Source organism: Panthera onca, chromosome B2, assembly GCF_046562875.1.
Source record: "Panthera onca isolate mPanOnc1 chromosome B2, mPanOnc1 haplotype 2, whole genome shotgun sequence".
In the NCBI taxonomy this organism is placed as follows: domain Eukaryota; kingdom Metazoa; phylum Chordata; class Mammalia; order Carnivora; family Felidae; genus Panthera; species Panthera onca.
The window spans coordinates 13,462,048-13,485,510 of NC_138343.1; the positions used below are offsets into that span (position 1 = coordinate 13,462,048).

General features: G+C 49.0%; 1 protein-coding gene across 7 annotated transcripts in view; it reads right to left on the reverse strand.

The window, feature by feature from the left end:
• The window catches only part of JARID2 (jumonji and AT-rich interaction domain containing 2), a 272,087-nt gene that overhangs the window by 32,634 nt on the left and 215,990 nt on the right, over positions 1-23,463 (reverse strand). For all 7 annotated transcript variants that reach the window (XM_078446618.2, XM_078446619.2, XM_081795699.1 and 4 more), the window contains one exon: positions 2,105-2,340. In XM_078446618.2, the coding sequence (XP_078302744.1) occupies positions 2,105-2,340 (236 nt within the window). The remainder of the gene's footprint in view (positions 1-2,104; positions 2,341-23,463) is intronic.

Here is a 23,463-nt window from a genome sequence, read left to right on the forward strand (position 1 = left end):
GCTGCAAACCGGGAGCCCAGCGTTGACCCCGCGGGCTAATTCCACCATCGCGCGCAGTTGTGGCCTCTGCGAAAACCGTGACTTCTGGGTCTCAGAAGACGGGCCAGTGTTTAAAATACGCTACGACTACTTACTCAGTCTCAAGGTAACACCGCCGAGGATAAAGACACAGGTATGTGAGAACCCTGCCTGGAAAAGACATGAAGATTCTCACCCTGCTCACCTCACCAAGACTGGGGCGCCTGGGTGGTGCAGTCAGTTAAGTGTCTGACCTTGATTTTGGCTCAGGTCATGATCTTCACAGTTGTGAGGTCAAGCCCTAGGTCCTCGGGGTCTGAGTGTGGAGCCTGCGTAAGGTTCTCTCTCACGCTCTCTCTGCCCCTCCCCTGATCGCACTCTTAGAAATTAACATTAAGAAAAAATTTTTAAGCCCCAAAGTACCTTTAAAAAAACAAAAAAACTAAGGTTAAAACTACACACACACACACACACACACACACACACACACAATCTCTCTCTCTCTCTCCCCCATGCATGCATGCAAATACACATATTCAGAGAAACTATTCTAACATCATGAACAATGAGAAAGGCCCAGGCGCCTGGGTGGCTCAGTTGGTTAAACATCTGACTTCAGCTCAGGTCATGACCTCGTGGTTCATCAGGAGTTCAAGCCCCACATCAGGCTCTGTGCCAGCAGCTCAGAGACTGCTTTGGATTCTGGGTCTCCCTCTCTCTTTCTGCCCCTTCCCCTCCCTCCCTCCCTCCTTCCCTCTCTGTCTCAAAAATACACATTAAAGAAAAATTTACAAAAAACATTAAAAAGAATGAGAAAGGATACGTGTAAAGAACAGCTCCACAGGGGCACCTGCGTGGCTCAGTCACTTAAGCGTCTGACTCTTGATTTTCGGTTTAAGTCATGAACTCTCAGTTCCTGGGATCAAAACCTGAGTCGGGCTCTGCACTGACAGTGTGGAGCCTGCTTGGGATTCCCTCTCTCTCCCTCTCTCTCTTGCACTCCCCTGCTCGCTTGCACTCTCTCAAAATAAAAACAGCTCCACAAGGGGAGGGATTACATTATGTTCCCACCATCTCTTAGTAATTCTAGAACATGGCAGGTCAGGAGATCTCTCTGGCCCACCCATACCTGGCCCCGACTCCATCCATTCTGCAGAAAAGGTTAGCTGTGTGTCACAAGTGCCCAGTGAGGAGATCTGTGATCCCCATGGCTCCCTGACTTTAAAATGCAGTGAGAACAGGAGCGAGGGGTCAGTGACAAGCCACTGACCCGGGTGACACAGCCCTTCACCGTGTGCCTTCCTCCAGGCTGTGCCTTCCGGGGGTCCCGGGAAATCACTGTCCAAGGACGGAACACTGTGACAATGACAATGGCAGACCCTGAGGCCATTCTTCAGAGTTTCCCAACAGGATCCGTGTTATCTAACGCGACCTCGAGCAGGGGGCAGTGGGGGCTGGAGAACAATGTGACCCGCGAGCTGCGATCCTGAGGTGCAGGCTGACGTGTGCGGGGTGAACCGCCCCCGGGCACACAGGGACTGCTCAGCGGTGCGTGTGCCCGTGCACGCCTCCTGCCCCCAAGTCCTGGCGGAGATGCTAACTTGTCACGTTAAGAACGACAGAGAAGCGGTCCAGGACTGTCCCCTGACAGCGCGAGGCAGTTTCCGGGCCTGTCTTCAAGGTACAGCTTCTCCAGGCTTGAGAGGACGACCGAGCTCAGAGCCATCAGGCGCCAGGACACGGGTGGAGGAGGGGCAGTGAAGGCGACAAGTCGCTTTGCCCAGCCAACAGGCGCCAACACACCAGATCCACCAGAGGGAGGCGCCTGGAGTCTGAAGCAGGTGCCAGAGCCGCTCCCACCAGAGGCCTGCACACCCAGCACCTCTGTGCCAACACCGTGCTTCCCTCCCCAGCTCACCTCTGGCCGTCACCCTCCTGGCTTCCTGAGCCCTCTAGGTACGGATTTCTCCAGGCGGCCACTCCCACGTCCCCTTCAGTTAAGATGGTGACACGGGGACATGGCGCCTGGCAGGCAGGCCCCGTCCGGGCCGGAGCGGGGTCACCTGTGCGGCAAGGCCGGGTTTACCTGCTTCCGTAAGTCCTGAGCCGACCGATGCAGAGGGGGGTGGTGGTGGTTAGCAGCGAGCCCCTTGGCCGAGGAACCCGTGGAGGGGGCCGCTGGGGGCGGGGCCGCTGACGCCTGTTCCCTCCGGCTGTCAGTCCGGTGATCGCTGTGCTTCTCCTTCCCGGGAGTGGCTTCTTTGCTTTTGTGTTTTTGAACAGGTTCTTTCTCCCGTGGAGACCTGCTGGAACCATTGAAAACTAGGAAGGAAAGAGGGACAATGAGGTCACCACATTAGATTCTGCCACCATCCAGCATCAAGGCCCGGAAGCCAGGGAGAAAGCCAAGTCCCCGTAACTCGAGCCACCCCAAGACCACAACACCACTCTGGCACCACAGCCTAAAGTACGGAACAGTCCTAGGCCCCAGGACAAAAACCATTATAAAGCATACCCAAAGAATTATTTGCTTTGGTTGAAAAGACTGAAAAAAATCTATTTTTAAAAAATCCCTACCAAAACAAAACAAAAACCCAGCGGCCCTCAGAACATCAACATCACACGTTTAAAAAAAAGAAATGAACACACAGTCAACATCCCAAGAACAGGACCACCTGGTGTATGAAGATACGGGGCATATGGAATAAAGTCGTATCTTCTCCAATTTAAAGTTACGCATTCTAGGGGCGCCTCAGTCAGCTAAGCGTCCGACTTCATCTCAGGTCACGATCTCACGGTTTGTGAGTTCGAGCCCCACGTCGGGCTCTGCGCTGACAGCTCGGACCCTGGAACCTGCTTTGGATTCTGGGTCTCTCTCTGTCTCTCTCTCTCTCTCAAAAATAAACATAAAAATAAACATAAAAATAAACATATAAACAAATAAAGTTGCGCATTCTGAGACTGAAGATCTGCTCACCATCCCGTCGGTGACCAGAGAAGTGAGAGAGGGCAACAGAGCCGGACCTGTTTCTCTTCCAGAAGCCCTAACAGCAGGAACAGCCAATGCATTTCATGCTTGCCACAAGCCAGGTGAGCCGGCTACGGCAGTGAGGCACGCTCACTGCCTTTACGTCCAAAGGGACAGGCAACACATCGTCAGGCCCATTTTACAGATAAGTTGGAGAAGGAGTCATGCTGCCCGTCACCAGCACCGGCAGGCTGACGTGCCTCCCAAGCTCACCGCCTCCCCAGTCCCCAAGCATGTGCCATGATGCCACCCACCCAGGCAATTCCAAAGAGAACAGCAACGCTCAGCAACTTGACGGTCAATTCTGTTCCTGCCAGGAGTTCCTTTTTCCACATTACAGCTGGGGCTTGTGAGCCGGACCTGGGGGGGGGGGTCTGGCCCCTCTCCACGGAATACAATGAGCTTTTACCATCTGCCCCTCCCACAGCACAGGCTTCCCCTGCCCTCAAACCATCCGGGCAATATTGGCCTGTGTCCTCAGGGAAGGAGAGGGAAAAGACTCCCCACAGGCTCTGGCAGAACAGACCACATGGAGCCCTTGCAGTGCAGCCAGTGCTCATTTTAGAAAGGCTCCTGACAGACAGGGGCGGGCGGGCCTGAAAGGTCGCCACGCCCACCCCACCGCCCCCAGGCACCTCCTCTCCAGGCCATGCCCACCCCCACCAGGCAGACTTCCAGGCCAAGTGCACCCAGGCGGCTGTAAGTCAACGCCTCCTTGGAGCGGAAGTCTCTTCCTGCGGGGGCGCAAAGAAATCACCCTCACCTCCACCCACAGCCCTTTCGGAGGGCTCAAAACCAACTAAGCCTCTCTTCCGAGGATAGCAGCCTCCAAACGTGTGCCCACAGCTCCGTATGCCTTCTCTCTCACCTCTGTCGTGTCCTGTCAATTACTTTCGTGCCACAGAGGTGAAAAATATTTTCCTCTTATCTGCCATTGGCTTTCCTAGCTCTTGTGATGCTGCATCTGCTAACCCATTTTTCTTGTTTAAAGTCTGTCTCGGCTTCTGTGCTTAGAAAGCCTGCCCATGTTCTCAAATGCGAAGATATTCCTCCACTGGTCTTCCTAAATCTTTCTTATTTATTTATTGGGGGGGGGGGGAGGGGGGGAGGAGGGGGGGGAAGGAGAGAGAGAGAGGGAGAGAGAGAGAGGGAGAGAGAGAGAGAGATCATGCGAGGCGGAGAGAGAACCCCAAGCACTGTCTCACTGAGAGTGCAGAGCTGGATGCGGGGCTCGAACCCAGGAACCATGAGATCATAACCTGAGCTGAAAAACCAAGAGTCAGACACTCAACCGACTGAGCCACCAGACGCCCCCATCCTCGTGATAATCGACTGAATTGCTTACACGGACTTCTTTGGTCCACTTGTTACCACCCCAGATACGGTCGAACAGATTTACATGTTCCGTGCCTGGACTGGATGTGAATCTCGACCTGGAAAGTTCCTCCCAGCACCAGTGACTGACTACATGTTCTCAAGAGATTTTCAATACTGCAGTGAAAGAGCTCGTCGCGTCAAAATATGGTATGCGATCTGGCGTTATGGAAGGTTTCAGTGGGTACTCTCGGTTACAGGGAAAACGGAGAGCTTCAAATGGTTGGCATTTATTCTAAGTGTAAGGAACGGCACTCCGTCAGAGCCCATCAATCACACCAAGCTGGCAGGATCCGTGCTTACTTTCAAGACAAATTAAAAGCAACATCCGTAAGAAGTCATACTTCAGTGTGATTAAAACACAAGTGAGGAACATGAATCTGGGCATTTCTTGACCGTTCACCCATTTTCTAAAGCAGTGAACATAGATAGCTCCTTTATGGAAACACAGACAGGAAGCTGGTTCTTTGTCTTTTTGGTTTTTGGGTTTTCTGTTTTAAATCCCAAATATTCCATGCCCTTCCATGCTTTGTTACTGAAGAAGTACCAGTTCTGTCATTACTTCCCTCTGTTTGGTTAGAACGATTTTCTTCTGTGGCTTCGTCCCCTTTCCTAACACTGCATCATGGCAACTCCATTCCCAGCACTGCCACTTGCACCCAGGCAAGTTACTGACTCCTCAGTTTCCCCATCTGTAGACGGGGGATAAATGGGCGTTCCTACACAGAGGTTTGCAAAACCCCATCTCTGCATGTTCAGAAGGACCATCTCAGATGGCTAGGAAATCAGCCTGTGGCAAGACGGCCTCTGGCCTCCCTGCTGAAGGGAGGTGCGGCATGAAGAAGGCTTCCATACAGATAACTGTCTGGCCTGTGCACATTTCTGTCTCTTGGGGGCAAAGACGTGTGGCTGATGCCCTGCCCGTGCAAGAAGGAATAGATGCTGAAAACACAGCCCACATTTTCTACAAGCTTCATGAGTGACTTCACCCCTGGGGGAACCGGAGACCCTTTCAGGGCACCCCTCCCAGGTCACAACTATTTTCGTAATTATACCAAGATACTATTTGCCCTTCTCACTGTGTTGATTTCATTAACGGAACAAAACAAAGGTGGATTTAGCATCAGGGAAATGCTAATCAAAACCACCACGAGACAACAACCGTTTCACACCCACTAGGATGGCTATCCACAAAAGACAGATAATGGAGAGTCCTGGGGAGGATGCGGAGAAATTCTAACCCTCATGTAGTGCTGGTGGGAATGCAAAATGTTGCAGCCGCTTTGGGAAACAGGCCAGAAGTTCCTCAAAAAGGGAAACAGGGTTACCGTGACAATTCCACTTGCTAGTATGTACACAAAATACAGAAAAAATAGGTCCACATTTGTGTGGCTCAGTTGGTTGAGCCACTGACTCTTGATCTTGGCTCAGGTCATGATCTCAGGGTTCATGAGTTCGAGCCCCGCACCGGGCTCTGCACTGACCGTGTGGAGCCTGCTGGGGATTCTCTCTGTGTTCTTCCTCCACTTGTGCTCTTTCTCAAAGCAAATAAACTTAAAACATTTTTTAAATTTTGTTTCTTAATGTTTATTTCTGAGACAGAGACAGAGCATGAGTGGGGGAGGGTCAGAGAGAGAGGGGGACACAGAATCTGAAGCAGGCTCCAGCTCCGAGCTGTCAGCACAGAGCCCGACGTGGGGTTCGAACTCACAGACCGCGAGATCATGACCCGAGCCGAAGCCGGACGCGCAACCGACTGAGCCACCCAGGTGCCCCAAACTTAAAACATTTTTAAAAACATAGTTCCACATAAAAACTTGCATACAAATGTCTGAGGGGGAATAAATACTAACAATTAAGAACTGTAGGGGAAACCCAAAGGTTCACTGATTGGTATGTAGATAAGCCAAACGGGGTATCATCCATCCAATAAAAGGAGTCAAGTACCCACACGTGCACAAGTGCAAAGGGATCTTGAAAACACTGATAAATTGAAGAAATTAATGACGGGTTCCATACTGTAGGAGCCCATTCATACGAAATGCCCAGAAAAGACCAACACAGAGAGACAGAGAGTAGATTAGCAGGCTGGGGGTGGGGGTGGGGGTGGGGAAAGAGTTCAGGAAAATGGGAAGGATTTTCCCTGCTGATGGGAACAAGGTTTCTCAGGGGAAGCAGATGACAGCACTCCGAAGGTGACTATAATGACAGACACACAACTCTGCGTGTACTAATAACTATTAAATCGTATGCTTTGCGTAAATTTTGGGATTTGTGAATCATAGGTCAATAAAACTATTTTCTTTTTTAAACCAGCACTTAACAAGAAGGAAGGGAAGACAAGCCAGTTTTCATTTCAGGGAATGATAAAGTACAAATTGTCAGTAGCACTAAATCCTGACCCCTGAGCACACACACTTTGTGTGACAATTGGGGAAGTACACACCAAGCCCATCCCCTGTTCAAAGCAGGTTATTTGTAGGGAAAAGCACTCGTGTGGCGGTTATTTAAGCCGCAAGCCAGCAGTTTCATGGAATGCTACGTTTATTTCAAAGAAAGACTGATGTAGTTATCTATCCATCGTTTCCACCAAAATGAATACAGCAACCCTGTGGTGGGAAATAACGAACAGAATTTTTTTTGTTATTTGGTTTTTGTTTTGTTTTGCTGCCAATGATGGAATTCACCATTTGGGGTAAAAATTACAGTTGTGGAAAAGCTTTATCTGCCACCACTGAGTTTCAAAGTCTCTCCACACTAAAATACCTCTCTGATGAGGTCAGAGAAGATGAGGATTGTTTGATGGTTGCTTAATGAAAGGTGCTGACCGCTACAAGAGGTAGTCAGGTGAACCATTTTTTCAAATTTTTTAAAAAATTTATTTTGAGAGAGTGTGCACACGCACGAGCATGTGCAAGTGGGGGAGGGGCAGAGAGAGAGGGAGACACAGGACCCGAAGCAGGCTCCAGGCTCCGAGCTGTCAGCGCAGAGCCCGACGCGGGGCTGGAACCCACGAACCGTGAGATCATGACCTGAGCCAAAATCAAGAGTCAGACACTTAACGAATGAGTCACCCAGTCGCCCCAAACCATTAATTTTCAAGTGATCAATACAAAACATTATAAAATTGTGCACGGATAAGAGAGATGTTCAAAGCCAAAGGCAAACCAACGGATTTTAGAAACACCTGGTTTGGCTAAGTCAGAGGAGCCTATGACTCTTGATCTTGGGGTCATGAATTCGAGCCGTACGTTGGGTATAGAGATTACTTAAATAAATAAAACTTTACGATAAATTTAATGTAACAGAGTATGAGAAGTACCACTTCCAACTGCTGGGCCAACTGACCTTGCAGAAACTACCACTGCTTGAGTCTGGGGGTGTGATACCAAAGGATAAAAATCATCTACAAAGTTCCTCCCTTTTCCAACTATGTTTTCATCTGAGACTGATTTCTCTTCATATATGTCAACCAAAATTATGTATTGCAGGAGACTGCACACAGAAACAGACATTAGAATTTAACTGTCTTCAAGGTTCCTGGGTGGCTCAGTTAAGCTTCCAACTTCGGCTCAGGTCACGATCTCACACCTTGCGAGTTCGAGCTCTGTGTTGGGCTCTGTGCTGACAGCTTGGAGCCTGGAGCCTGGAGCCTGCTTGGGATTCTGCGTCTCCCTTTCTCTCTGCCCCTCCCCTGCTCACGCTCTGTCTTTCAAAAATAAACATATTTAAAAAAATCTAGCTGTCTTCTATGCCTCATATATATATATTTATATATAAGTTCCCTCAGTTTTAATTCTAATATGGTAAATATCAATTTTTAATAACCTGTTTTAATATCATTTTTGATATTTACCATATGAAAAATGTATCAGTAAATACAATCCTTTTGGGGTTCCTGAGTCAAAAGGGGTCTTCAAATAAAAACTCCTGACATCGCTAGGCTAAAGCATCTCTTCCTTGATTAGCTACATCATCGTTTCCAGAATGTGACGGAGCGGATACTTAGATGTCAATACCTACAAGCCCCCACAACACTCAGGCCCTGAGAGGAAGCCACCTAAATCTGAATCCACGAAATCACCTGCTAAACTCTTTGACCTTGAGCTAGTACCTGTCCAAGTCTTAGTTTCCCCACTGACTACCTCACAGGATGGCTCTGAGGAATCAGCGAGGAACTATTAATCTAGAAAGAGGCTAATGGGCCACGAGATGTGTGCACCGGCCAGCTGGTGGCTTGTCAGTGAGGGTCACCACACTCCAGACACGTGGCAGGACACCAGTGCTCACAGTTTCCCTGCTGCTCCTTTCCAAATGAGCCACGGGGCAAGGTCAGTTGCTAAACTGAGGTTTCAAGGAAATTCCTTAAGAGCGGCACTGTGGTTATTAGCCAGCAAGAACTTCCTGAAATCCAGGGGAAAAACCAGATCCTTCCATGAGCACCAGCTCTACCCGACAGGGAACGCACAGCTGTGGCTCTATTCTGAGGCTGAGGACTAGTTTCAGCCCCAGCCGGCAAGGAACTGACACCTTGGGAAAACTGCTAAGGAAGCCGAGGGGTCCCGGGACTACAGACTGGAAAGCCGGTGCCATTAACATCACAGATCAGACTGGGGCTCTGTGAACCGCAGCACCACGTTCCCTTAACAGACTGTTTTGATCAGAGCATCGAAAAAAGAGAACGTTTTCAAAAATACAAAAATTAAAACTGGAATAAAATTGACTTTGAATTGCAAACAAAGAGATCGCTTTCAAATGAACCCACTTTCTGTAACAGCTTGCTATCTTTCAGCAGCAGTATACCCAAATGGCAAACACAGCCAAAAAGTCAAATCATGTGTTAAATGGGAAGAAAGGGGGAAGGGGCGGGGCGGGGCGGGGCGGGGGGGGGGGGGGACGGGGGACGATGGAGCCAGAGACAAGGTATATTTTGTCCTCAACAGCTCATTAATTTTAAGTGTCGTGGGAACCTGCCAGTTTTACCCCTCCAAGTAATTATCTTTTGTCTTAATTTGTAAGATTCTCGAGAAGGGGAAAGGCAAAAAATATTCACTCTCACAGGGAAAGACTAAAACCCTGTGAACATAAGAGACAGAAAGAGAGAGGCGGATAGAGGACTACGCGCGCTCTCCCCAATTAAAAGGAATAATTGAACTCGTTTCTTCAAGGAGGGAAAAAAAAGCATTTATCACAGGGAACTGTATTAGGAAATTGTATTGTGCTCAGATACAAATAGCTTTACATTAATGAACAGAGACAAATCTATTGATTTGTATACACACACTCTGAAAGTTAAATGGCCTATAGACAAGTGTTTTCACACCACGGCAGGCAAAATCTTTACAGCCAAAGGCTGATATTTTGATTTAGGGTCACTTCGTGCCTGAGAAGACAAGATGTGCTCCCAATGAGGGGTGAAAAAGAAAACTGGGCAGGGCAAGTTACATTAGCAACGTCGTTCTGGCAATCCCACAAAGGTGGAAAGCTAGGCTTTCCAAGGAGGAACTTCTTCCTTTTCTTTTTTTTTTAGAGTTTGTTTTTTTTTTTCAACATTTATTTATTTTTGGGACAGAGAGAGACAGAGCATGAACGGGGGAGGGGCAGAGAGAGAGGGAGACACAGAATTGGAAACAGGCTCCAGGCTCTGAGCCGTCAGCCCAGAGCCTGACGCGGGGCTCGAACTCACGGACCGCGAGATCGTGACCTGGCTGAAGTCGGACGCCCAACCGACTGCGCCACCCAGGCGCCCCAGTTCCTTTTCTAGCTCCAGGGACCGCGCCCCACGAAAGCTATTTGCACTGATCGCAAGGAGGCTGGGGGGTGGAGGGTCCATAAGGCAGTCCATGAAAAGCCCACCATAAGGTCTCTAAAAAGCTCACCACATGCACGGCCCCTCGTAGGGACGTGCATAGCTTGGTGTTGATTTTTAGCTCCCAGATCACCAGACACATCTGTGCCTTAATTCTCTAAACTATGTAGCCAGCTGCCTCCTCTTATCTGCCCTCCAGGAATCGTTGGAGTATTTACAATAAAGTATATACAATGCTTGGTGTTCTTCAGGGGAAGGAGTTCTGCAAAAAGTAGAAGGCTGATCTTTTTTTCCAAGCTCCTGCTGCCATGCCGACGCACGAGACCCACATTTTAAAGCAGTGATCCCCTTGAACAGAGCAGACGAGGCCAGCACATCCTGTGGCCTGTCTCCGTGACACCCCCAACTTGCTAATTATTGGTGCTAAGAAAGGCACCTCATCCGAACACAAGGACAGAATCCTGATTTTTTTTTTAATGAGGCGACTTGGCGTCTGCCTAAGTTACAGGACACCCTGAGATGACTCAGTGTCTGACCGGAGCTAATGGGGTTCTGAAGCCTTCACCTCCTTGAAAGAGAAATGTGAACATGAGATGTTACAGGAAGCCGGGCCGAAACGGCTGGTCGGCCGGCAGAGGCACAGAGACCAGAAGGAAAGAACGATCACGAGGCCCACAGGCTGGACCAACCCCCAAATTACATAAAATAAGACGTGTTCCCTGTCCCACCCCCAAAACGAATCGAAGGGACAAAAAGAGAACCACTGTAAATAGAGAGGAACGTGTGATGGAAAGGAAAAGAGAAGCATGCCAAGTTTCTGATCGGGAGCCAGATATTTAAATGTAAGCTTCGTGTCATTACAAGGCGTCCCGACTTGGGGAAGACAGACTCCATCAATTGGCTGGCATTAAATCCTTGTTACTGTACAAAAACTGTGCCTGCTCCCTGGAGCCAGTTCAACTTTGAGTCACTATTGTCTGAAAACAATGGAATGTCTGCCAACCTTGTGCCAACAGTTCAAAAGGATTTTAATGCAGCCTGTGCGAGAGCTGTAACCCGGTTTGCCCCGGGCAGAAACTGCTCCGCTCACGTAGCTGTAGCACTCACGTGTTCGACTAGGGAAGACAGAGAGGACGTGTTTCGGTCAGCACAGGTCCTGTTGTAACCCCACGGCACCGCTCACTCACACCGGGAGCCAGCGCCTGGCCGCAACGCGAGGGAGGAAAGCAACGGCGGCCCGTGTGCACCCCGACCTTCAGCATCACAAGCCGGGCTCTCCTGGTTAATGCAGCGTTGGCAAAACCCCTCTGGAATAGACACCCTGAAATCCTACCACTTTGGTTATAGGAAAGAAACGCATTAAAAAGGATTTTTAAGGCATGTTACATTTTCTACGTACGACCTTCTAGAACTTAAGTCACAGGCTATTTTTCTGCAATCAGAATCTGGTCGCGACCGTCCCAGGATCAAAAAATGTGAACACACGATGGGCAATGATGTCCCATAACGGAGTTGGACGGATCTGCCATTTAAACACGTTTCTTGGGGTGCCTGGGTGGCTCAGTCGGTTAAGCGGCCGACTTCAGCTCAGGTCACGATCTCGCGGTCCGTGAGTTCGAGCCCCGCATCGGGCTCTGGGCTGATGGCTCAGAGCCTGGAGCCTGCTTCCGATTCTGTGTCTCCCTCTCTCTCTGACCCTCCCCCATTCATGCTCTGTCTCTGTCTCAAAAATAAATAAAACGTTAAAAAAAAAAATTAAAAAAAAAAAAAATAAACACGTTTCTTGCAGATGATCCTAGTAACTTCTGATACTGAAGTTTAAAAGGGTGTGTGACCTTTATGAGAATATAAAGGTCAGGGCAAGGAAAAGACCATGAATCAGGGTGAATGGTTTTTGTCATTGAAAAATGGTTTCTTGGCCCACCTGGCCCCCAAAGGAGCCGAGGACAGGAGGAGACTGAACCTGAGGGTGACCAACGCCCACACCCCACCCCCCACCCCACCACCGGTGCCCACATCAGTGGGCTCTAAGCTTTGTGCATTCTCCAATGTGCCAGAACAGGCTTGGGGAGGGACATCTGGGCAAGTGGCCTTTTGGGACGGCAGGCAGTGGGGCTGACAGGGATTTCATGCTTTATCACTCTCAAGAAAGGAGACAAAGATCGCAGAACTATGGGTTATACTCAAAAGAGATGTGCATTAACTCTTGAAGAACAAAATGAATGCAGTATTTTGCAGTCTGGGGATAAAAAAAAAAAGAAAAAACAAAGAAAAACCCTACACAGAGGTGGATGAATTCTAACAGGCCGACCACATCTGAAGTATATGATAAGCTATCTGGCCCAACGTTGGATCCGAACAAGCAATCTCATTCACAGCACATTTGGAGAAGAACACCCTGAAAATGTGCACAAGAATGCGAGTGGAAGGCACCCCCTCCAGATAACACAATCGACTATACAAGTTAGAGAACTGGTAATTTTCAGAATAAAAACGCTAATACAAAAAAGCTAAATATAGGAGTAGCCACACTGCAGGAAGGATTGCTTTCAAGGTTCCCCAAATACATATCGGGGATCTGCTCCTGTATCACAAACACCTCCACCCAGCCTCCAGCCAGGAAATGAAGGACTCAAAACATTCTATATGTGCATCGTACAGTCTCGGAACGAATGGCACATATTCCCGACTGAAGATTCCCCTGAAGACAGGCCTGATGAAATCAGCTGAAAATAGTAAATACAGGGCAGTGTGCAAAGAGCTCAACAATTCAATTTGTAATGTGTACGACATGAACACATCCCAGCCCATTCTGGACAAAAGAACGGATTCAAGATTCTGAAAATCTAATGCAATGTATTAATTGTGAAATGTCACAGCTCTTCTAAAGGATCATGGGGTGGGACACCAGTAACAGGATGGTGGCCAGCCTCTGCTTTTTTTTTTTTTTTTTATTAAATTTTTTTTTTTTCAACATTTATTTATTTTTGGGACAGAGAGAGACAGAGCATGAACGGGGGAGGGGCAGAGAGAGAGGGAGACACAGAATCGGAAACAGGCTCCAGGCTCCGAGCCATCAGCCCAGAGCCTGACGCGGGGCTCGAACTCACAGACCGCGAGATCGTGACCTGGCTGAAGTCGGACGCTCAACCGACTGCGCCACCCAGGCGCCCCCAGCCTCTGCTTTTTGAGGACCCACCAAGCACTGGGCACTGTACTAAGTGCTACTGTCACTCATTCAGATTTCGGTTTATTCTCAGGAAGTCAGGATTCACATAATGTGTGATCCGCACATTTAAAGCACGGAGTGCCACACATTCAGAGTTGTGCAACCCATTACACCACAATGCGAGTTTAAAACGTTTTCATCACCCCAAAATGACACGCCATTGTCCACCAGCAGCCACTTTCCTTCCTCCCCTCGCCAACCCTAACCCCAATCGAAAAAGCCACATATCCTTGTCGGCTGTATACAAATGGAGAAAGTGAGGCTCCCGGACTTTAAGTAACTGGCCCAATGACAGCTAATGAGGAAGGCATCGGAGCCAGAACATTCTCCCCGTCTGCTGTCGCTGAGATCTGGATAAGCCCCTCACCCCGGATCAGAGCAGCTCTACCATTACCAGCAAGAGGCATCCCCACGCTAAAGCAGGAACAGTGGGCCGGTGCCGCTGCCAAGTGTCCACGTAGGTCCCTAAGGTCCCGCACGGACCAGCGTAACCCAGGCTTAAGGAAAATGAGAAGAGAACGGGCACAGGCTGATTACGATGACGGACAAGGCATGGCCCCCAACCTTCTACCACACTTGACACTGCTCGACCTGGGAAGGTCAAGCACACCACATGCTGACAGCACTTAACACTCACCTCTCAGACACACCTCACTGGGTGCCAGGGTTTTGAAACATGCTACCTTTCTGGGATTCTCATCATTACAAGGTTGTTCTGGGCTCGAGATCTTTTCAATCACGTGCATGGTAGTAATGGTAACAGCCAATATAACACTTTCTAGCAGATACACACACACACACACACACACACACACACACACACTCACTTAGCTATCGTAAAAATCTTTGAAAAAGCACTCCCATTATCTCTTCTTTAAATGTGACCTTTAGGGGGCGCCTGGGTGGCGCAGTCGGTTAAGCGGCCGACTTGGGCTCAGGTCATGATCTCACGGTCCGTGAGTTCAAGCCCCGCGTCGGGCTCAGTGCTGACTGCTCAGAGCCTGGAGCCTGTTTCAGATTCTGTGTCTCCCTCTCTCTGACCCTCCCCCATTCATGCTCTGTCTCTCCCTGTCTCAAAAATAAATAAACGTTAAAAAATAAAAAAAATAAATGTGACCTTTAGGAAAATTTCCTTACCTTCTTTGGAGATAAGGAAGAGGGGTGCCTGGGTGGCTCAGCCAGTTAAGCATTCAACTCTTGATTTCGGCTCAGGTCATGATCTCATGGTTCATGGGATCAAGCCCCACTTTTGGGCTCAAAGTGTGGAGCCTGCAAGCCCCACTTTTGGGCTCTGTGTTCAAAGTGTGGAGCCTGCTTGGGATTCTCGCTCTTTGCCCCTACCCCCCGGCTCATACTCGCTCACTATCAAAACAAACATTTAAGAGCGGAAAATAAAATAAAACCTAAGGGAGGGGGGAAAAAAAACAAAAAACAAAGGCTGCAAGCCATAAATGAGAAGAGCCAGTATGGTGCTCGCAAACCACTAAGTCAAGCATCTCCAAACACAGAAGTCGAGGACGGGAAGAAATAGAAACTTCTGACTCAACGTTGCATGTACTACTGCTCTTTAAAAACACGCTCCTACCAAAATCTTTTAAGAACTTACCAAACTCAACACCCAAAAAACAAATAATCCAGTGAAGAAATGGACAGAAGACATGAATAGACACTTTTCCAAAGAAGACATCCAGATGGCCAACCGACACGTGAAAAGATGCTCAATGTCACTTATCATCAGGGAAATACAAATCAAAACCACACTGAGATACGACCTCACACCTGTCAGAGTGGCTAAAATGAACAACTTGGGAAACGGGCTTGCGTGGATGTGGAGAAAAGGGAACCCTCCTTCACTGTTGGTGGGAATGCAAACTGGTGCAGCCGCTCTGGAAAACAGTGTGGAGGCTCCTCAAAAAATTAAAAATACAACTACCCTATGATCCAGCAGTTGCACTACTAGGAATTTATCCAAAGGTTACAGGAGCGCTGATTCATAGGGGCACAGTACATGTGTTTATACCAGCGCCTCTAACAATAGCCCAATTACGGAAAGAGCCCAAATGCCCATCACAACTGATGAATGGATAAAGAAGATGTGGTTTATATATACAATGGAATACTACTTGGCAATGAGAAAGAATGAAACCCTGCCATATGCAACAACATGGACGGAACTGGAAGGTATTATGCTAAGTGAAGTAAGTCAGAGAAAGACAGATATCACATGTTTTCACTCCTATGAGAAACTTGAGAAACTTAACGGAAAACCATGGGGGAAGGGAGGGGAAAAAACAGATTCAAACAGAGAGGGAGGCAAACCATGAGACACTCAGATACAGAGAACAAACAAAGGGTGATGGGGGAGGTGGGGGGAGAGGGGAAAATGGGTGATGGGCACTGAGGAGGGCACTTGTTGGGATGAGCACTGGGTGTTGTATATGACCGATGAATCATGGGAATCTACCCACAAAACCAAGAGCACATGGTATACACTGTATGTTAGGTAACTTGACAATAAATTATATTACACACACACACACACACACACACACACACACACACACACACACACACAAATACACTCCTAGGGGTGCCTGGGTGGCTCAGTTGGTTAAGGGTCTGACTTCGGCTCAGGGCATGACCTCACGGTCCATGAGTTCAAGCCCCATGTCGAGCTCTGGGCTGACAGCTGGGAGCCTGGAGCCTGCTTTGGATTCTGTGTGTCCCTCTCTCTCTGCTTCTCCCCACCCCCCGCCGCTCATGCTCTGTTTTTCTCTCTCTCTCAGAAATAAAACATTAAAAAATTTAAAAGAGTAATAAAACAATAAAACCACACTCCTAGCCCACAGTCCAACTTTTGGGAAAACTCACAATGGCAGGGCAGGGCGGGGATTGGAGCTGCCAGAGGTGAAAAAAAGGTGAAGAGGACACCCCACGAAGAAAGAAGCATCTGGCGGCTGGAGAGCATCTCCTCGCTGCACGTGGCCACGGGCAGACCCCGGCCCTGCCCGCGCGCCCCTGCCCCCCACTGCCCAGCACGGAGAGGGTGGAACGCACCTCCAAGGCAGAAACGTGGTAAACTCATCCAAATGACTGCTTTTTGGCCCTGGCACAACGTGCCCCCGGTGTGCATCCAAAAGCAATTAAATCATTCCAGCTGTGAGTCCAATGACATGTTGTTTAAAAAGTCTTCCGAGAAATGTCCCTCTTCAGAAAGAGGGGCACAAAGAGAAACAGTGCCATTCGTCCCATGTTTCCTAAGGGCAAGAAAGCAGGTGAAAAGCCACCGTACGTGGCTGCCGTGAGCAGTGACCTTCCCCCAAGGTCCCCTCTGCAAAGGAGAAGGAACGCCTCGCCACAGCGACAACACTGAGGAAAGCCAAGGCCAAAGTCATTCCAAACGGATGTATTCATGCCCCCAGTCTACCATGGTTATCCCACTGGAAAAAAAATAACCAGTTATGAGAACTTTCCACAAACTAAGCCATTTCAAGTATCAACTCGTAACATAAATATCCCCAGAGCAGTGTTTTGATGCTGGGGTTTTGTTTCCAAATCGGGATTACCTAAGGGCTCTATTGTTAGGATCATCTGAGGTTCTGTATACGAAAGGCTATTCTGGAAACTCTGAAGAGCTGGTGGACGAGAGAGGCTGCCGAGGGCATTGTTATTGTAACCCTTGAGTGGTAACCCGAGGCTGAAAATGCACGTGATGCTGCCCGTGTCATTTCAGATTATGTATTTTAATAAACACATGCATTTCCGCGAGGATGCTCAGCGCATTAGAAGGGAGAACGTTATAGCGCGGGATCACGTCTGCAAAACTACACGTAGTCTGCCCGGTGACAGCAGGCTCTCGCAGGAGACCGCTGGGGTCTGGGCTCCGCGCCCACAGGGGATGAGCGCGGTCACAGGCAGGCCCAATCCGACACTGATGGCAGGGTCGCGGGGCAAGTCAGGGGGTGCACGCACTCTCCCTGGGCCTCCACCACCGAGCCACGTGCCTGCTCGCTACAGAACCCCTGATGCTTCACTGGGCAGGGAGATGGGAGGGTCCAGGCTTTGGGGAGAAACAAGATAAAACAAGACATCATTCGCAGTCCGGCTTCTGGTTTCGTCAAACTAACACAGACCAAGCAAAACTCTTTGCCTGGACCCATGGCCCGGTGAGGAATTTTTGGTCAAAGCTTCTCCCAAAATCAAGTGTTCACGTTCCCCGTTTTGTTCTCTGTGCGTTTATTTCCCCACATTTCAGTGACGGGGACCCTCCTGGGAGAGATGCTGTTGGACTTCTGGACACATCGCAACATGTCCAGGGCACAAAGCGGGAGACACACACACCACACTGTAACAACAGAAACACCGTGTCGTGGAGAAGTAAGAAAAAGCAACTCACTGTCCACTTTCTTGCGTGAATATAATCAACAAGTCGGAGAACCAGCTCGACTACATGATAATTATGCCCTCATCCAAGCCTGAATTTTAGTGAGGGATCTTTCACCTGGCTAAACAGGTGATCTTGGGACAAGTCCTTCCCCGTGAGCACACAGCAATGCCCATTATCTGTTATAAAAAGATCCCAATGGGAACTATTCCTATACACGAGACACAAGCAGTAGTTTTGCTCTATGCAAAATTTTGCTTCCTGCTCATTGCATGGAAGAGGATATTAATCAGAGAAGTTAAATGCCTCACCCAGGAACACACAGCTAATGTGTAGCTTTAAAGAGGCAGGACGCAAAGCTCATGGTGACTTTTTTTTTTTTCCCTACGCTTTTTTTTGGGGGGGGGGGGGGGGGGGGACAGAGAGAGACAGAGCATGAACGGGGGAGGGGCAGAGAGAGAGGGAGACACAGAATCGGAAACAGGCTCCAGGCTCCGAGCCATCAGCCCAGAGCCTGACGCGGGGCTCGAAATCACGGACCGCGAGATCGTGACCTGGCTGAAGTCGGACGCTTAACCGACTGCGCCACCCAGGCGTCCCTCATGGTGACTTTTTGAGGATGATAAAGACCTGTGTAGGAACTGAATAGACAAAAAAAAAAAAAAAAAAAGGACAAACATTGGGCAACTTGGTATTATAGTACAATTCTAATTACCCAGAAAAGCTTGGGTAGGTTGTACAAAGCCGAATATTCCATTTTCAAAGACTACTAGGTTTTACTTGTAGCACCTTTGGGTGACAAGCTTCTAGTATCAAGGACTCCTTTCTCTACTGTGGAAAATCGTGACCGCAAGAACATCTTCACATTCTCCTGCCTGGGGACTTCCTCCCAATCATCGCTAGGACTTGTTTTAATAAACTGCTGGCTGGCGGTGGTTTGTTTGGTGATTATCTGCCTCCTTTACAGAAGAGAGGGTCCAGAACACAGAGGGTGAGGCAGCTCACCTACCAGGTAACGAGACAGAGCCCCACGTTCCTCTGAAACACTGGCTGAAACTGGCCTTCTCCAAAGAGGACTTCCCCCCCTTTTTTTCTTTTTACATCATTGACCCTTTTGACTTCTCTTTTACCAACAAAACCATTCATCTTTCCCTGGGTCACCTGAAATTGAAGGAGCACCGCTCACCGTATGTACATTTCTGAGCTGGCTTCAACTCCATCCCTCCGATGGCCTCGCAGAGAAGCATCGTCATCCTGTAAGTTTTAATTATTTGGCTGCCAAGGACATCAAAGCCACGCAGGCAACCGACAATGGGGAACCTGAGCCGAGCTGTATACCCCAGGCAGGGGCTGGTGGCACTGGTTTTTCTGACACTGCCTACCAGACAGGAGTGGGAAGTCCACTATCACAGTGCAAACTGCCCCTCACTGAACACTGATGCTCACCCTTTCACCCCTACACGGAATCCCATACGGGGTCAGAGGCATTTCGAGAACCTCGACTCTTGGCTGCAACCTGCCACCTTGGGTGATGGGTCCAAGACCTCAGGTTTTCCATTACTCCTCCCACCCAGACACCTTCATGGAACCAAGAGATAACATAGGTGCACACGTCCTAAAAACTCTGGGATTCCTGGAGCGCTGGGTGGCTCAGTCAGCTAAGTGTCTGACTCTTGATCTCTGCCCGGGTCAGGGTCTCATGGTTTGTGGGATCCAGCCCCATGTCAGAAGCCTGCTCGAGGAGTTTCTCTCCCTCCTTCTCTCTCTCTCTGCCCCTCCCCAGCTGGCACTGTCTGTCTCTCTCAAAAATTAATAAATTTTAAAACTTTTTTTAGTGTTTATTTGTGTGTGTGTGAGAGAGAGAGAGAGAGAGAGAGAGAGAGAGACAGACAGAGTGCGAGTGGGGGCAGGGAGGGGGCAGAGAGAGAGGGAGGCACAGAATCCGAAGCAGGCTCCAGGCTCCGAGCTGTCAGCACGGAGCCTGACACGGTACTCGAACTCACGAACCAGAGATCTTAACCTGAGCCGAAGTGAGACAGTCAACCGACTGAGCTACCCAGGCACCCCCCAAAATAATAAACTTTAAAAAATATTTAAAAAAAAAAACCACAACCCTCTAGTATTCTTACTGTCGTGTGTGGAAAACGGACCTCAACTCATACCCTCACACAAAAAAGCAGGTATGTGAGGCCACCTACCAAAACCAATGAGAGAAATCACCCTCCAACGATGAACATGTCTGCACACGCAGTTAACAGAGAGCCTACGGACCATTTGCTTCCTCCCCACCTTCCGGATGAGAAGCCTGAGACTAAGAAATATTAAGCCACATGCTCAAAGTGAGGCAGCCATCGGGGCACCTGGGTGGCTCAGTCGGTTGAACATCTGACTTCGGCTCAGGTCATGATCTCACGGTTCGTGGGTTCGAGCCCCGCGTCGGGCTCTATGCTGACAGCTTGCAGCTCGGAGCCTGGAGCCTGCTTCGGATTCTGTGTCTCCCTCGCTCTCTGCCCCTGCCCTGCTTGCGCCGTCTCTGTCTCTCAAAAATAAATAGATGTAAAAAGAAAATAAACTAGTTTTAAAGCGAGGCAGCCATCAACTGTGGACGGCAGAAGTGCGAGCCAGGTGGGTCAGAGTCTGAAGCCTGGGCTTCAAGCCCTGTGCTATTCTCTCCTCCGTGCGGGCATCCGTACAAAAGTCAAAGGCTCACTTAACTCACCTGGCATACGCCAGAGGGACTCGAGAGTGGGAACTGCAGCTAGTTCACGGGCAGCTCTTCCCGGAGGAATGTGCCCCACAGAGCACTGCAGACAGTCTGAAGACCTACCTGGCACCTGTATTTCCACGGCCACCAAGCCATCTCCAGGTGTCAACAATCTGTCCAATGTGACCTTTCCGTTTCATTCTGACGACACCTCGATTAAAACCTCAGGATCACGTAGAGGCTAGTGCAGTGGTCTCTCAGAGGGTCTTTTCTCTTTTTTTGCCTCTGAGCTGCGCACAATCCATCTTTCAAAATACAAACATGATCACGGAACACGCTTGCCAAGGAAAGTCCTTTGCGTCAGGAAGGGAGGGAAAGAGGCAGGGAGAGAAAGGACACCATGACCTCTCCATTAGAGGGCTTCCTGACGCTGAAACTCAGGTTATCCTTGTCATGTGACCTTAAAAAATATTTCGTACGCAGATGCCCGAAAAGCAGAAACAAATTCACAAACCCCTTCAAACATACACGAGAACCTACGGAAACATCACTTTTAATGGAGTCCAAACACACACTTGAGGACTTTGGTTGCTTGTACTCAACAGCCCCTTCCTATGGAAGATGTTTGAACCTGGGTGTGAGGGAGGCTTGTCAGTCATAGAATGGGTGGCATGGGACAACAGGGGGACACACTAGAAGTGACAAGAGAAACACAAAGTGACAGGGAGGAGGGTATACATGAACCAGATATTAAGCCTGTGTGATTGGGAAACGTGGATAGAGCCTGAAGGTCTTAGGCTGTTTCTGATGGGATTCTCCAGGGAGTTTCCCAGATCATCAGCTCCTTAGGGAAAGGTCCCTGTCCCTCGTTCATCTGGGTCATCTTCCAAAGCACTAAAATTAGCACGTTTCTCGCGTGCACATAAATTACACTTATTTTATGTAGGACAGAAAAATTAACTCCAAAAAATTCCCTAAGTGTTTAATATGGCAAGATCCTGCCCTCAAGAAGGCTATGATTGTGTTCCAGTACTTTTCCCAGTGAAACGATGGCCAGACCTCCCTTCCAAATCCTCCACAAATACATTTTCAGGAATAAGCAAACACAGAATCTTTCTCCAACACTCACAGGCGTTAACATTTGCCAAAAACTCACAAACTAATTTTGCAGGAGATACTACAGGGGAGTTGATTTGGTACTTCTAATTGATTTGTTGGGTCTTCTGAACACCGCATAGTAGAATAACTTTACTGACAACGATGTTTGTTTAGAATGTAAAAAGACTTCTGAGTGCCTGGGTGGCTCAGTCAGTTAAGCATCTGACTTCAGCTCAGCTCATGATCTCGCGGTTTGTGAGTTCGAGCCCCGCGTCGGGCTCTGTGCTGACAGCTCAGAGACTGAAAAGCCTGCCTCAGATTCAGTCTCCCCTTCTCTCTCTGCCCCTCCCTACCCCCCCCCTCAGAAATAAACATTTAAAAAAAAAAAAAAAAAAGAACTTAAAAGGACATGAAAGATCTCCATGCCCATGGCAACAACATTACAAACTCAGACAATACAAATTCGTAATTTTCTTGGGGCCTACTAGAGAACAGATGAGCTGAATTCCAGAGGTTAAATGCCCACGGTGGAAGGGTGGCTGGTGTAGGAATGAGCACACCCCACGGACTGAACAAGGTCAGGGCTTCAGATGACAAAATGGCACCACAGGAGGGACTGGTATCTGGCGGGCTCCCAAACACAAGGACAGATCGCCTGGGCCTGCAGCTCTCGCCCTATCACCCCACCTCCAAGTTCAGGTGGGTACTTAGCCCCATGGGTTCTAGAACTCTACCGAAGCAAACCTTTGGAACTGCAACCAATCCTTTCCCAGCTCAAAAGCAGACATAATCAGGGGTGCCTGGGTGGCTCAGTAGGTTAAGCATCTGACTCTTGGTTTCAGCTCAGGTCATGATCTCACAGTTTTTGAGCTCGAGCCCCATGCTGGACTCCACGCTGACAGCGCAAAACCTGCTTGGGATTCTCTCTCCCTCCCCATGCATGTTCTCCTCTCTCAAAAACAAATTTAAAAAAAAAATTTTTTTTTTAACGTTTATTTATTTTTTGAGACAGAGAGACAGAGCGTGAACGGGGGAGGAGCAGAGAGAGAGGGAGACACAGAATCGGAAGCAGGCTCCAGGCTCTGAGCCATCAGCCCAGAGCCCGACGTGGGCCTCGAACTCACAGACCGCGAGATCGTGACCTGAGCTGAAGTCGGACGCTTAACCGACTGAGCCACCCAGGTGCCCCTCTCAAAAACAAATTTCTAAGAAAGGGACATAGTCTAAAAAGACAGAGGGCTGGAGGCTGGGGGTTGATGAACTCAATCTAACTAAAGGTAGAAGCCAACCACTTCAGGAGAAATCAGAGAGGTAGCCCTTCATCTTAACTGCCCCAAAACAAAACAGAAAAAAAAACCACACAGAACAAAGACACTTCACTCCTTGGAAGTATATATACTGTACATTAGAGCACCCTATACACGCAATGCCTGAAATCCAACTTTCAGAAGAGAGATGTACGAACACCCACTGTGACGGGAACGGTCATGAGAAGGAGACCCACAGGAACCAGCATCAGTAGAATTAGCACAGACAGGAAATAAAGGGGCTTGCACCTTTGGTTTCTAAAGCCTCATCAAAGAAAGCACAGAAAGTGCTGGCAAGTACAGGCAGAGTCAGAGCTCCAGCGCAGCCCCGCTGGTCTGGGCACTCTGCTGGCTTCACTGGAGAGAAAGCCTAGGAGAAAGCGGGAACAAGGAGAGTCAAGGAGGAAGACAAAGTGTGCAAGAGTACACGGGCAGAAAAGACAGTAAGAGGGTCGTGGGGGTTCCCAGCTCAGGCACCCCGCACTGCACCCAACGACACACTGTCCCCAACA